The sequence below is a fragment of the Falco rusticolus genome, chromosome 4 (genome assembly GCF_015220075.1).
Source record: "Falco rusticolus isolate bFalRus1 chromosome 4, bFalRus1.pri, whole genome shotgun sequence".
Taxonomy (NCBI): domain Eukaryota; kingdom Metazoa; phylum Chordata; class Aves; order Falconiformes; family Falconidae; genus Falco; species Falco rusticolus.
Genome location: NC_051190.1, coordinates 68,901,887 through 68,914,499, shown reverse-complemented (window position 1 = coordinate 68,914,499; position 12,613 = coordinate 68,901,887). Strand labels below are relative to the sequence as shown.

The following is a 12,613-nucleotide window of genomic DNA, read 5'->3' as shown; positions in this document are numbered from 1 at the left end:
TGTTTTCCTCCCTTCCTGCAAGGCAGTTTTTAGCTTCCTACATCAAATGAAAGATGGTAATTGAAACAAATCAATTGGGAAATATCACTTTCTCACTGATATGCAGTAACATTTAAAAAAAAATGTGTTCAATGTGTAACAATTCCACTAGAAATGGAAACCACAACTTGACAGATGTTTTGTGTCCTCCTTTGGCAATGGAAAAAACAGAGCAGAGCTTGACATAGTCCTGCACTTCCCTCATCTTTCCCTCATGTACATGTTGATAGGTCTTTCTCAAAGTCATACTGGTATTAGATGCATCCTCTGGACACAAAATTACCTTCATGCAGGAAGAAAGGATAAATTGTTTCAACTGTGCAAATTTAAATTTTCAACTGAAACTGTTAAGAAGAGGCAGAAATAGGAGTGTGAGTTATAGTGGGGACAGATTGCTGTTGAGGGGGTAGGATTTTGCCTGCATCTCTGGCTTTGAATGTGCAAATACCTGTTATCTGGTGAATGCAAATCAAGCAGCAGCAGACCATGCAAGGCTGAAAAGTTAATTTGAATCTTAAATATTACCTTTTATATTAATTTTCATATTTAATACAACCTGGGTGTACATATAACCAAAAATTGCCTCACAGTGTTGTTCCAAGGACAGTACTACCAGGGCAGCTCTCGTGGTATAAATGAGTTCCAAAAGAAAGGGAAGAAGAGGTTGAACCTAGGAGATGTGTGGTTCCTTTACACGTGGCCCATCCCTTTTGATGCTGCCTGCTTGTTTTCCTGTGTGTTTTCTGCCTCAGCGTATCTAAATACATACCAAATTACAGCCCAGTTATGGGTTTATTGCAGCAAAAGCTGCCTTTCTTCCCCCACAGACATGTGCTCCTCCTGCATCTTTTTTTGTCTATTTGCACTGTTCATGATGGAATAGGCCCACGTGTTGCATGTTCTGTGCTGCATGGCAGTAGCAAGGCTCTGAGACTGTGCTGCGTAGTATTCCCATTGCTTTTCACTTCTGTGTAATTCAGCCTCACCATCATCCTTACAACTATATCTACAACAGCCTTTTTTGTCCTGTATTAAATACTGAAAGAAACATTTGGAAGTGGGTTGCTTTCCCATGCAGCTCCAGGGCCCTAACAACAGTTTGACAGTAGTCTGCCTGCAAAGCAGCTGGGTGTAAAACTGGCAAGGCTTGGTCCCTGTCTTCTGTCAGGGCAATGCAGATACTGTTGATCCATTCTGTTCATCGTGCTTCCTGGTCGTTTGGCCTCCACACTGAATATTGTGCTGCAATACTGGCACAGAGACCGTGAAACTGGGCTGGCTTTTGAAATGAAGTCTTACATGTTTGTGTCTTCATATTAAGGTTGCAGGATTAGTCAGCTGTGGGTGTGAAATTCCTGCCTTTGCACTCTGAACAATGGGAAGACCCCAGTGGTACCTGGCACCTACATAAGGGAGGAAGAAACTGTGCCATTACTGGCACCTGGGTGAGGACATGCCATTCTGTCACCCTCACAGAACAATAGTGAGAGACAAGAAAAACTGAAAGAAGTGCTAGATGAAGTGCACTCATGCCTGCACTTCCATCTTTCAGATCTTGATTGCACTCAGTTTGGAAGGGCATCATTTGCCCATTTCACACAACACAGTTTCCCTGCTGTCTCCATGTACAGCTGCCTCAGGTGTATGTTCCATGTGTTTGAGAGGTGCCTTCCTACATATAGTATCAAGGGGAGTGAGGCCATATCAGATTTACTTGATAATCTTTCCGTGCTTGTGCCGTATTACACATCAGAGTTTGATTCAATTTGTGAACTCTGCTGTTACATACCCAGTTTCCCTTTCCCTGATTTTCCCCCATCTCATAAAGCAAGTGAAATAACATGAATTGTAAGCCTTGCATTTGCTGCTTTTGCTTTTGCTTTTTTTAGCAATGCCTTTACTCTTGGATAGAGAATAATCCAAGTCTCTGGGAATGTTCTTGCTATTCTCTGTAAGATTGCATAAAATTTTCTTTGGTTTGATTAAAAGATAAAAATAATTCCACTTTAAGACAAATTTAATTGAAGTTTACCCCAATAAGAAAAAAATCTGAATTTTTTTTCCCTTATTTTGTATTATTTTTTTCCTGTAGAGTCCAAGAAAATTCTTCTTGGTCAGGATGTATTTCACATACCCTAGTGGTTCTGTAGCACTTTGCTCTACAATGTGGTCATCTCAGCCAGGCTTTAGAGCATTGTCATTACTAAGCTAGAAGTGTTTCCATCCTGAGTGCTTTGTCTGCATCATTCTTGTGATATTGTTTCATCATACACCCCTGGATCTTTCATATATATAATCTTTATCTGGATCATTTTTCTTTTCTCAGGTAGGTGCCAGAATTTGACTGTTAGATGCTTTATACATGTGTTCTTTCTTACCCTGTACTGCATAGCTCTAGACTTTGAGTGATCAAGCAGGGATCTGTACAGTGGAAAATTTCTTCATGGTATCAGTTGTGGGATCAAACCATAGATTTTGAATTGTCAAGTACGAGTGTGTTGCACTGAGTTCTATCCTGTCCTGTTATTCATTCATTCATGTGTTTGAATTTGGAAAAGTGCAAAGCTGGAATGTTTTGGCTGAATTGCCTTCAAGATGGTTACAGTTGCAAATCTTCTCTGTTTTCTTACATTAGGAAATCACATGTCTGTCTTTTCTAGATTTGAACGTATTCATACAAAGAAAGGGAACTACAGTAAGTCACTAGTTTCAAACCAGGAAGAAGTAGATGATTTAGCAACCCTGGAAGTACTGGATGAGGTAAGAGCCTCCTTTTTCACACTTCCCTGAAGAGGGGTAGGTAATCACATATTGAAACACAATAGTGTGCTGTTGATTTTCAAGTTCAACTATATTGTCAAACTTCAATTGTGTAAGTGTACAATGGCATTTTACCAGTTTATGGAAAACATTTTAGATGAGATGTACTGTGTCAGGAGTGAGTCCAACTCAAAGCTAAAACACGCTCTGCAGTTACAGCCTTAGACCGAGCAGTATTGTAGCACTATTTGCTTGACAGGATTTATGTTGCTGGATTTTATTACACCTAAATATCTAGTTTGCAATTATATGTTAACCTGAAATTGGTTCAGGTCCAAGTACAAGTACCTTCTTCCCTGTTGCTTGGACATCTAGAGTTGTCTTAAACTAGGTTACCATACTTTCCTAGGCTGGATCCCCACTGACTTACTTTGGTGTGGAGGTGCATTGAGATCAATGCATGTCTGCTGAGGCTCTATCCTGTCAATGTCTTCTGTTGAACTTTTGATGAAATTACTGGTTACAAATCTCACTGGTTTGTCAAAGTTCAAAAATCAGTCCACTGGGAGCAGAGGAACATGCATAATTTATGCTTTAACCTTCAAAACCAGAAAGAGGAATCAGGCCACAGCACTTTATCTGCAGGTCTTAGAGGCCATCAGTGGTTGTAAAGAAACTGTCATTCTTCCTCTACCGGGCTGTGCATAGAATGTAATTCACATTCTCTTATCTGTGAAACTTCTCTGGTATATTGTATCTTTGTCAGTCCAGAATACTAAATATGGCTCTTGAGCTGGTAAACTGCATAACGTTAACAGCCCACAGACATCTTCCATCTTCCAAGAGTTGGGTTATAGTAGCTTAGTGTTTAGTTAATATTTACTGAGCTAATCCAAACTTTGTCTATTTCACAAAACTCAAATCTAAGCATTTTTTAAATATTGGGAATAGCCATATGCTAGCAAAACTGTTTTTTGTCTTTTGCCATGAAGCATATAAAAAATCTGAGCTAAAGAGAAGACACACAAAAAAACAAGACAAGCTGGAAGATTACCCCAATCCTACCTCTTCAGAGGTGGAGCATTCTCAGGAAAGTTCTCAGGAAGCCTCCACCTAAAGGCATTATTTGACTATGTGATATGTTACTAAATCAAATACAGTTTCAAACCTCTTTTACATATTAATAGCAGCTTCTCAAAACTGTTCCATGCAAACTTTTCCTGAAGTTTGTATAACCCCATCAGAAGAGCAAACCAGGAGACTGGTGCAAGAAATAATTTCAAAAAGGGCAGAAATTCCCCTTAAAAATTCTGTTAATGGGAATCTAGTTATGGCCAAAACTATGTAGCATTGAAACCCAAAAAAGGGAAGAGTTTATCAAGGCAATGGAAAACCCAGGTTTTCTCCTTAGGTTTTCCTGTGAAGGAAATTTAACCTCTTCAGTTGTTGAGAAATCAGGTTTTAAGTGCACTGGAGAGAACACAGTGCACAACACTGGGAACAGATAGATGAGGAGGGAAAGCAATCCTTCTGTAGTCCTCTGTAGCTGCCAGTCATTCTGTTCCAGTGGAAATAGGGCCTGGATATTTTCACATGTACCTCAGAATAGTCTTGAGGCTGGTTTGAATGTCTTCATCCAGTTCTCACGTCCTGTTTTGACTGGAAACCTAACGAGGCACTTTACATACCCAGCTCTGTATGCAGAAGCAGCTGAGGGAAGTTATGTCAAGAAACTGGGTACCTTATTTTTCTTGGTTCAGGGGGAACTGGCTCTGCAGCAGCAACGAACAATCACAGCAGAGGCTGGTTATTTATATAGAAAGATGCCCGATTGTTTACATGAATAGGATCCAAACAGTTGAACATTTGTGTCTTATCATAAATGACAGTAATGTTAAGAGCAGCTGTAATGGCAGTTATGAATTCAAGCATATGGCTCTAGCTTGATGGGCTAGATGAAGCCGTAGTGTTAGAAATGAAGACAGGACTGTCTCATGGAAACCTTTGATTAATTGAATTAAAGCAGTACTTCTTAACTCATTTTTCTACAGCCCCTTGGGGATCTATAAGTATATATTGTTCAAAGTGAGTTTGGACACAAGCATTTAGGAATACCAGTGTGTTTGAAAGTGTTACTCATTTATGATCATAAACAGTTGTATTCCTAACTATCAATACCTTCTCTATCTGTCCTCACTCATTATAACTATATAAATAATTTCTGCATTTTCTAATGTTTTTTTTCCCTGTGTGATTCAATGTTCCTATTCTTTCTCCATCAGAATACAGTAACAGAGCAGTTGCAGAAAGGTTACGCCAAGGATCAGATCTACACATATGTTGGGGACATTCTCATTGCTGTCAATCCATTTCGGAACATAGATATTTATTCTTCACAGGTGTGAAAATCTAGGTTTGGTTCTTTTGTAACACAAGTTTCCATTAAAATACGAGTATTTGTGTTATGACTACAGAAAATGTGGGTGGGGTGCTGAATGAGGTGGGTGCCCTGGTGACAAAGGACACAGAGTAGGCAGAGTGACTGGGTACTGCCTTTGCTTCAGTCTTCACTGCTAAGGCCAGCCCTCAGGACTCCCAGACCCTGGAGGCAAGAGAGAAAGTATGGAGAAAGGAGGACTTTCCCTTAGTTTAGGAAGACCAAATTATGAGATCATTTAGGCAAACCTGACACCCACAAATCCATGGGCCTTGATGAGATGCACCTCTGAGTGCTGAGGGAGCTGGCAGATGTTATTGCTAAGCCACTCTCCATCATCTTTGGAAGATCATAGAGAACAGGAGAGGTGCCTGAGAACTGGAGGAAAGCCAATGTCACTTCAGTCTTCAGAAAGGTCAGGAAGGAGGACCCAGGAAACTACAGGCTGGTCAGCCTCACCTCCATCCCTGGAAAGGTGATGGAACAGCCCATCCTGGAGGTCATCTGTAAGCATGTGAAGGAAAAGAAGGTTATCAGTAGTCAACATGGATTCACGCAGGGGAGATCATGCTTGACCAATCTGATAGCTTTCTGTGATGGAATGACTGGCTGGGTAGGTGAGGGGAGACCAGTGGATGTTGTCTACCTTGATTTCAGCAAGGCTTTTGACACCATCTCCCATAACATCCTCACAGGCAAGCTCAGGGATGTGGGTTAGGTGGGGCGACAGTGAGGTGGGCTGAGAGCTCGGAGGGTTGTGATCAGCGGCGCAGAGTCCAGCTGGAGGCCTGTAGCCAGCGGTGTTCCCCAGGGCCAGTACTGGGTCCAGTCCTGTTCAGCTTATCCACCAACGACCTGGATGAAGGGGCAGAGTGTGCGCTCAGCAAGGTTGCTGATGATGCCAAACTGGGAGGAGCGGCTGGTAGCCCAGAGGCTGCGCTGCCATTCAGCGAGACCCGGGCAGGCCAGAGAGCTGGGCAGAGAGGAACCTCCTGAAGTTCAACAAGGGCAGGTGTAGGGTCCTGCAGGTGGGGAGCAGTAACCCCACGCACCAGCGCAGGCTGGGGCTGACCTGCTGGAAGGCAGCTCTGCGGGGAAGGGCCTGGCAGCCCTGCTGGACACCAAGGTGCCCGTCAGCCAGCAGTGTGCCCGTGGGGCCGAGAAGGCCAGTGGTACCCTGGGGGGCATTAGGGCCAACGTGGCCAGCAGGTCAAGGGAGGTGATCCCCCCTCTGCTGTGCCCTGGTGAGGCCGCATCTGGAGTGCTGTGTCCAGTTCTGGGCTCCCCAGTACAAGAGAGACAGGGAACTGCTGGAGAGGGTACAGCAGAGGGCTCAAAGATGGTGAGGGGACTGGAACGTGTCCCTGATGAGGAAAGGCTGAGAGAGCTGGGCCGGTTCAGCCTGGAGAAGAGAAGACCGAGAGGGGATCTCACCGATGCACCCAAATACCTTAGGGGCAGGTGTCCAGGGGCTGGGGCCAGGCTCGTTCAGTGGTGCCCGGCGACAGGACAAGGGGCAACGGGCACAAACCGCAACAGAGGGAGTTCCGTCTGAATATGGGGAGGGACTTGTTTAGCTTGAGGGTGACAGAGCACCGGAACAGGCTGCCCAGAGAGGCTGTGGGGTCTCCTTCTCTGGAGATACTCAAACCCTGCCTGTATGTGATCCTGTGCAAGCTGCTCTAGGTGAACCTGCTTTAGCAAGGGTTGGACCAGATGGTCTCCTGTGGTCACTTCCAACCCTCGCCCCTCTGTGATTCTATGGTAAGTTGGTCCTTGATGTCTGGCAACATTAAATTCTCTTCTAATAATTTGAGTTTCATAGCATAATCAGGGCTGACATCATACCAAATTATGTTTCGTCTTTTTTAGCAGTTCTTGTAGTACTGACTATATACAGATTAATGGTATAGTGAGCGTGGTAACAGCTCACTCAGAAAGGATTACTGCTGGTAACCTCAGCATGCTATACACTAATCTGAAAATAAAACTAAGTTCTGATTTTAAAAAAAAAAAAGTTGTTAAGGGGCACTGATAACATTTTCATTTTTCTTACACTTAGCATTCCAAACTGTATATTGGAGCCAAACGGACTGCCAACCCTCCTCATATTTTTGCTGTTGCTGACATAGGTTATCAGTCCATGGTGACATACAACTCTGATCAGGTATATATGAGGTGTCCTAATTATTTATATTGTCAGGCTGAGAGATACGTAATGAGCTCAGAATCATGCTCTTGTTCTCTGTAGTGTATCGTTATTTCTGGAGAAAGTGGAGCTGGCAAGACACAAAGTGCCCATCTTCTGGTCCAGCAGCTCACTGTCCTGGGCAAGGTATGTTTCAAAGGGGATGCTTCTGTAAGGCTTTGGATCTTATGCCTAGTTGACTGAACCTATGGACGGGGCACTGGCAAGGGGGCAAGACTGTAGTACATTTTCCAAAGAACTTCTGTAAGGTTAGATTGGAACGTGATGCAGATCTGTCTACCCCTTCCTCCCTCCTGAACTAGGGTCACTTGAAAATGTGTTGGGGATTCCGCAAGGAAATACCCACTGCAGTGAGGTCTGTGACTTTGTCCTTTGTTTAATTGTCTTCAAATCACCCTAACGGTACTTTTGTAGCTTTTTACCTCCTTCTACAACCACATTGCTGTCAGTGGGACATGCTCATTCTGGGAAGCGGTCACCATAATTGTCTAAATAAAATGCCATTTTTGCATGTCCCAGGTGAGATACAAGCAAACTGATCCGTTGGTAAGGTGCCGTGCAGCAGTAAGCAGATGCTAACGAGGATCCTGAAAGCAGGCTGGCCATTGCAGAGTGCTGGACCACAGAAACTGATTAGTTCTGGTGGTGTCATTGTCATTATGTGTGTGATCTCTTCCAGCCAGCCATTAGTTCTGCAGATTGCTGTATTCTGAGAGTTTTCATGATATATACGTCTTTCTTTCCATATGAGTCACATGGGAATGGCTGCTCTGATGACATCACACTTTACAATAACAACTAGAAGAGGAAAGAAACACTTAAAAATGAATATATTTGACTGATTACTGGTAATTTGAAGTAATATCTTTCATATCCAGGCTAATAACAGGACTCTACAGGAAAAGATCCTCCAGGTTAATAACCTTGTAGAAGCATTTGGGAATGCAGGCACTATCATCAATGATAACTCGAGCAGATTTGGAAAATATTTGGAAATGAAATTCACTTGTGGTGGCACTGTAGTAGGAGCCCAGATTTCAGAGTATCTCCTTGAAAAATCCAGAGTTGTTCACCAGGCAGTGTAAGTATAAAAATTACATTTTACCTCAGTTGGGTGTTACAGAGTAGGCCTACAATGCAGGAAATTATCTTTGATCAAAACATGAAAATTAATAAGGTACTGGGATTTTTTCTCATAAATGATATATGAATAGTTTATAAATCTGTAAGTTAGCTGAAAACTACTGATTTTTTTTTCATTGCCTCCTGGGTTATTTAAACAAATCTCATGAAAATATATATATGATATATAAAGTGTATCAGAATGTGTAAAGTATTAAAAACTTTCTAATAGTTTAGTTATAAATGTCTTTGTGGAATTTTGAAGTATTATGTCAAGTGTATCACTTGGATTTATTTCTTCTGCGTTTCCTCTAATATTGTAGCTTGTTTGTTTGTTTGCTTGCAACGTGCTTGTTTTCCATTTTGGTTAGAAAGGGTTATGGACGAAATGCAGAACAGATCCATCTGTCATGTGTGTGATCTCATAACATAAAATGACAGTAAAATTAAATGGCATTTCCAGTTATTTTAAAATATTGACATGTATTTTCTATCCAAAAATACAGGACATCCAAGTAAAAAATATTTTGGCAACTCTATTTCTGCCATAATAACAATATGAAAAACCGAATTTGAGACAAGGAATGTTGTCACTGACTTAAATTTTTCTGCTTGCTGATCTAAGTATCTAAGTATCACTAAGTATCACTTTGAATGTTTCACTAAATTTAAAGTTAGAGGCAATTTTATGAAATTGTGGTTTTTCCCTGTTTGAACATAAGCACAGAAACTGCTTTTTCAGAATAAAATCAGCTTTTTTCTCAAAATACCACTTTTTTCATCACTTTTCATGTGTTTGTTCTGTGACTGTCAGTTTATATTTTGCCACACACAGAGACAGGAAGATAGTGAAGAATTTACATGCCTCAAATGCTATTTAGGTAGCTGTTTAGATGTGTGGATTCACAAGAAAGTGCCACCAAACAGTTTAACGTGAGAGCCACTGTAGGAGGTTAAATTTTAAGGTGTGAACTTGCAAGGGCAGCTGAAGCTGGTTGTGGGAGCATGTTAGCCTCTTCCCTGAGGTCTCTGTGTGGCTGGTCCCTGTGGCTGTGCCAGGGCAGTGAGCGGGCGTTCAGGTACCTGCATTGCAAGGGCAGTCTGTTCTGCTGTTTGGGAGAACCTGACTCCCAAACTCACGTGGAGAGCTAGGAATGACTTTTTGCGGAAAAGTGGTGACTGATTACCCAGAAAAGGGAGACCCAAGTTCCAGACTTATGTCAAGCCAAGAGATTTTGAACCTACAGGTTCTCCTACCTTTCCAAGAGAATGCACAAACCATCAGGACACAGTGAGGTTTCAGAGAGTGTGCAAAGCATGGCTCTGCAACATAATGGTTAAGATACAAAGGGGGAAGATAAGAGATCTGCTTCTACTCCTTAAATTGATTTTGGTCTCTATTACTGACTGTCCACAGTAAAATATGCAAACTAAGTTGGCCCTGGACTCTGATCTTGGCACCCCCCATGTAGAGAGGAGTGTACTGGGCTCTGATCCTGTTTCAAAGACGCACGTAATGGTGCTCCTGAGACACACCTCAGTCCATGCAGAAAGCAGGGCTTTGAACACAATTCCTTTTTGCCGTTTCATAGTGACTGACTTGGCTATCTCAAGGTTCAGTGGTGGTTGCAAATTTCCATCTAAGCATCTAGTTCTTCCTCCTAAGGTGCACAGGAACCTTGGATGTGCAATAAACCTCCTGTCCTGGGTTTGGGCACCTAATTGTTAGGCAAAGGATGCCAAGTCATAAGGCCTTTTGCTGAATGTCTGCTTATGTGCTTGGTTTAGGGCTAAAGGGCACAGCAAACATACTGGATTCATTGAAACAGGAGTGTATAGCTCTCCCATGGTCAGAAGATTTTTTTAAAATAACTGGAAGTTAAGCAGCCCATTTAATGCTAGTGGTGAGCAACATGCCGTATCTCACCCAGCATCTACCAATTGCATCAAAGGCAGAGCAGCATTTAACTGGTTGTAGCTCTGAGCAGCCACCCTGGCAGCTTCGAAACAAGTATACAATGGCACGGAAAGGGTGTTCACTTCACAGGAACTTGTCTAATAAAGCTTCTTTCAGAGTCCTCTGTCAGTTTGCATGAGCCTTGCCTGTTACTAAAATAGCTATTTAATAATAGCATGTATGTCATCATTAAGTGTAACAGTTATGTTACTAAAGCAGTTCGTTGTTTCTGTTGTTTCAGAGGAGAGAAAAATTTCCATATTTTTTATTATATTTATGCTGGTCTGGCGGAAAAGAAAAAACTGGCACATTATAAACTGCCAGAATATAGACCTCCCAGGTAATGGAGTTTATTTTTACTTAAATTGATTACTAAGGAATGCGGTGTTGAATTCACAACTTCATTTACATTCTAACTCTGTATCTATCAACTCTTTCAGATATCTGCAGAATGATCATTTCAGAATAGTGCAAGATTTCATGAACAATAGCTTTTATAAGTCTCAGTTTGAATCAATTGAACAGTGCTTTAAAGTCATAGGTTTTACACTGGAGGTGAGTGCTGATAACCCTTTTTTATTATTTTTTGTTTTGTAAACTTTAATAGCTACCTTGATCAGGAAAAGCTTGTATAAAGCATTCAAATAATATCCCTTGTTAATTTATTCATTTAGCAGTAGTGTGTTTATGTTTTAGGATATTGCATGATCAACTTACTGTTATATTACCGCATTTAAATTTTTAAGGTTTCATGGCATTGATAAACTAATAAAATTGTATTAGTCAACAAGACTTTGAAATCAATGAACACAGCACAGCTTAGTAATTGGGAAAAAAAGGCTTTTACAAATTAAATGCATAGAAAATTATGTTGTAACTATTTATTAGCCTATAATTTTAGGCCTGTGAATATGAGTCTCATCTCTGTTTTAAGATTAAGTCCATGGTGAGAGTCCTAAAAATTCATTGAGTTGATCTGAGTTTTGATGAACTCATTACATTTTCACAACTCCAGGGGTAAAGTAAAATGAAGTTTTTACATCCCATTGGAGTGAATCTCATCACTAAACATTAACTGGTCATATCATTGTTCTGCTGGCCATTAAACCCCCTCTCCTCAGGCTGTCTTTGGTGTAATTAAAATAAAAACAGGCCTCTGGATTTAGAGTAGGATGCAAGGGAAGGAAACCTCATCCTGCACCCTAGTTCTCTCTTCCTGGGAGAAGTGGTGCATCATGGCCGTAGTTTACCACTGACTAACTTTATCACAAATGATAGTAGGACTATGATCCATATAGCATCTGTGAAATATAGCACTAGCGCTGCAAAGTGGATGTATTTTTTTAATTTCTTCGACAAAACTGCATGTTTTAAGGAGCTTTTCACAGAAGATTACTCACTTCAGTTGAATATTTCTGGCTTCCCTCAATGTAAATATTTGAATAGCTAGCAGAACAGATTTATTAATCTATTCTGTTCCTCCATACTTGTTTTGCATTAAGTCATAGTAGCGGTGGCATTCACAGTCTCTTTCTCCTCTACATGCTTATTTGCAACTGCAGTTAGTAATATCACACCTGTACTAGCACATCCTTTCACACCTGTACTTTCATCTTTCCAGAAGCAGCATGGAAGGATATGCACAGCTCAGCGCTGACAGCAGTTTTGTCACAGCACCAGAGACCTTGATAAGTCCTAATTTATACCATGAAAAGCAGCAAGTCTGGTTTTGTTCCCAGTTCTTTTGTTCACTTGGATGAACGAAGACAATAATCCTGACCATCCAAAAGAGACCTTCCTTTCATATTGAAGATCCACTTAGAACTAGGTCACTAGCTGCATTGTGCAGTTCTAGCATGGATCTTCACTTGATTAATTCAGCAAGCCACTGTGAGCTGAATCTCTAAAGAATTATCTACCTGTAGAACCCCCACAGTTTCAGAAGCAGGTTGAGTACCATAGGAACCAACTGTTTACATGTGAGCCCCATCTGCATTAGCCTGTCTTACATTCTCCACAGGGTGAATTAGCCTGTCTGAGGCTGTGTTTGCAAGACTGAAGGAACAGAGAAGTCTTCTTCCCCCACTGA

General features: G+C 41.5%; 1 protein-coding gene across 10 annotated transcripts in view; it reads left to right on the top strand.

Annotated features, from left to right (window-relative positions):
• The window catches only part of MYO3A (myosin IIIA), a 127,873-nt gene that overhangs the window by 63,888 nt on the left and 51,372 nt on the right, over positions 1-12,613 (top strand). For all 10 annotated transcript variants that reach the window (XM_037385723.1, XM_037385718.1, XM_037385719.1 and 7 more), the window contains exons 10-16: positions 2,700-2,799; positions 5,082-5,198; positions 7,299-7,403; positions 7,488-7,571; positions 8,324-8,526; positions 10,766-10,864; positions 10,965-11,079. In XM_037385723.1, coding sequence (XP_037241620.1) covers positions 2,700-2,799; positions 5,082-5,198; positions 7,299-7,403; positions 7,488-7,571; positions 8,324-8,526; positions 10,766-10,864; positions 10,965-11,079 — 823 coding nt within the window. The remainder of the gene's footprint in view (positions 1-2,699; positions 2,800-5,081; positions 5,199-7,298; positions 7,404-7,487; positions 7,572-8,323; positions 8,527-10,765; positions 10,865-10,964; positions 11,080-12,613) is intronic.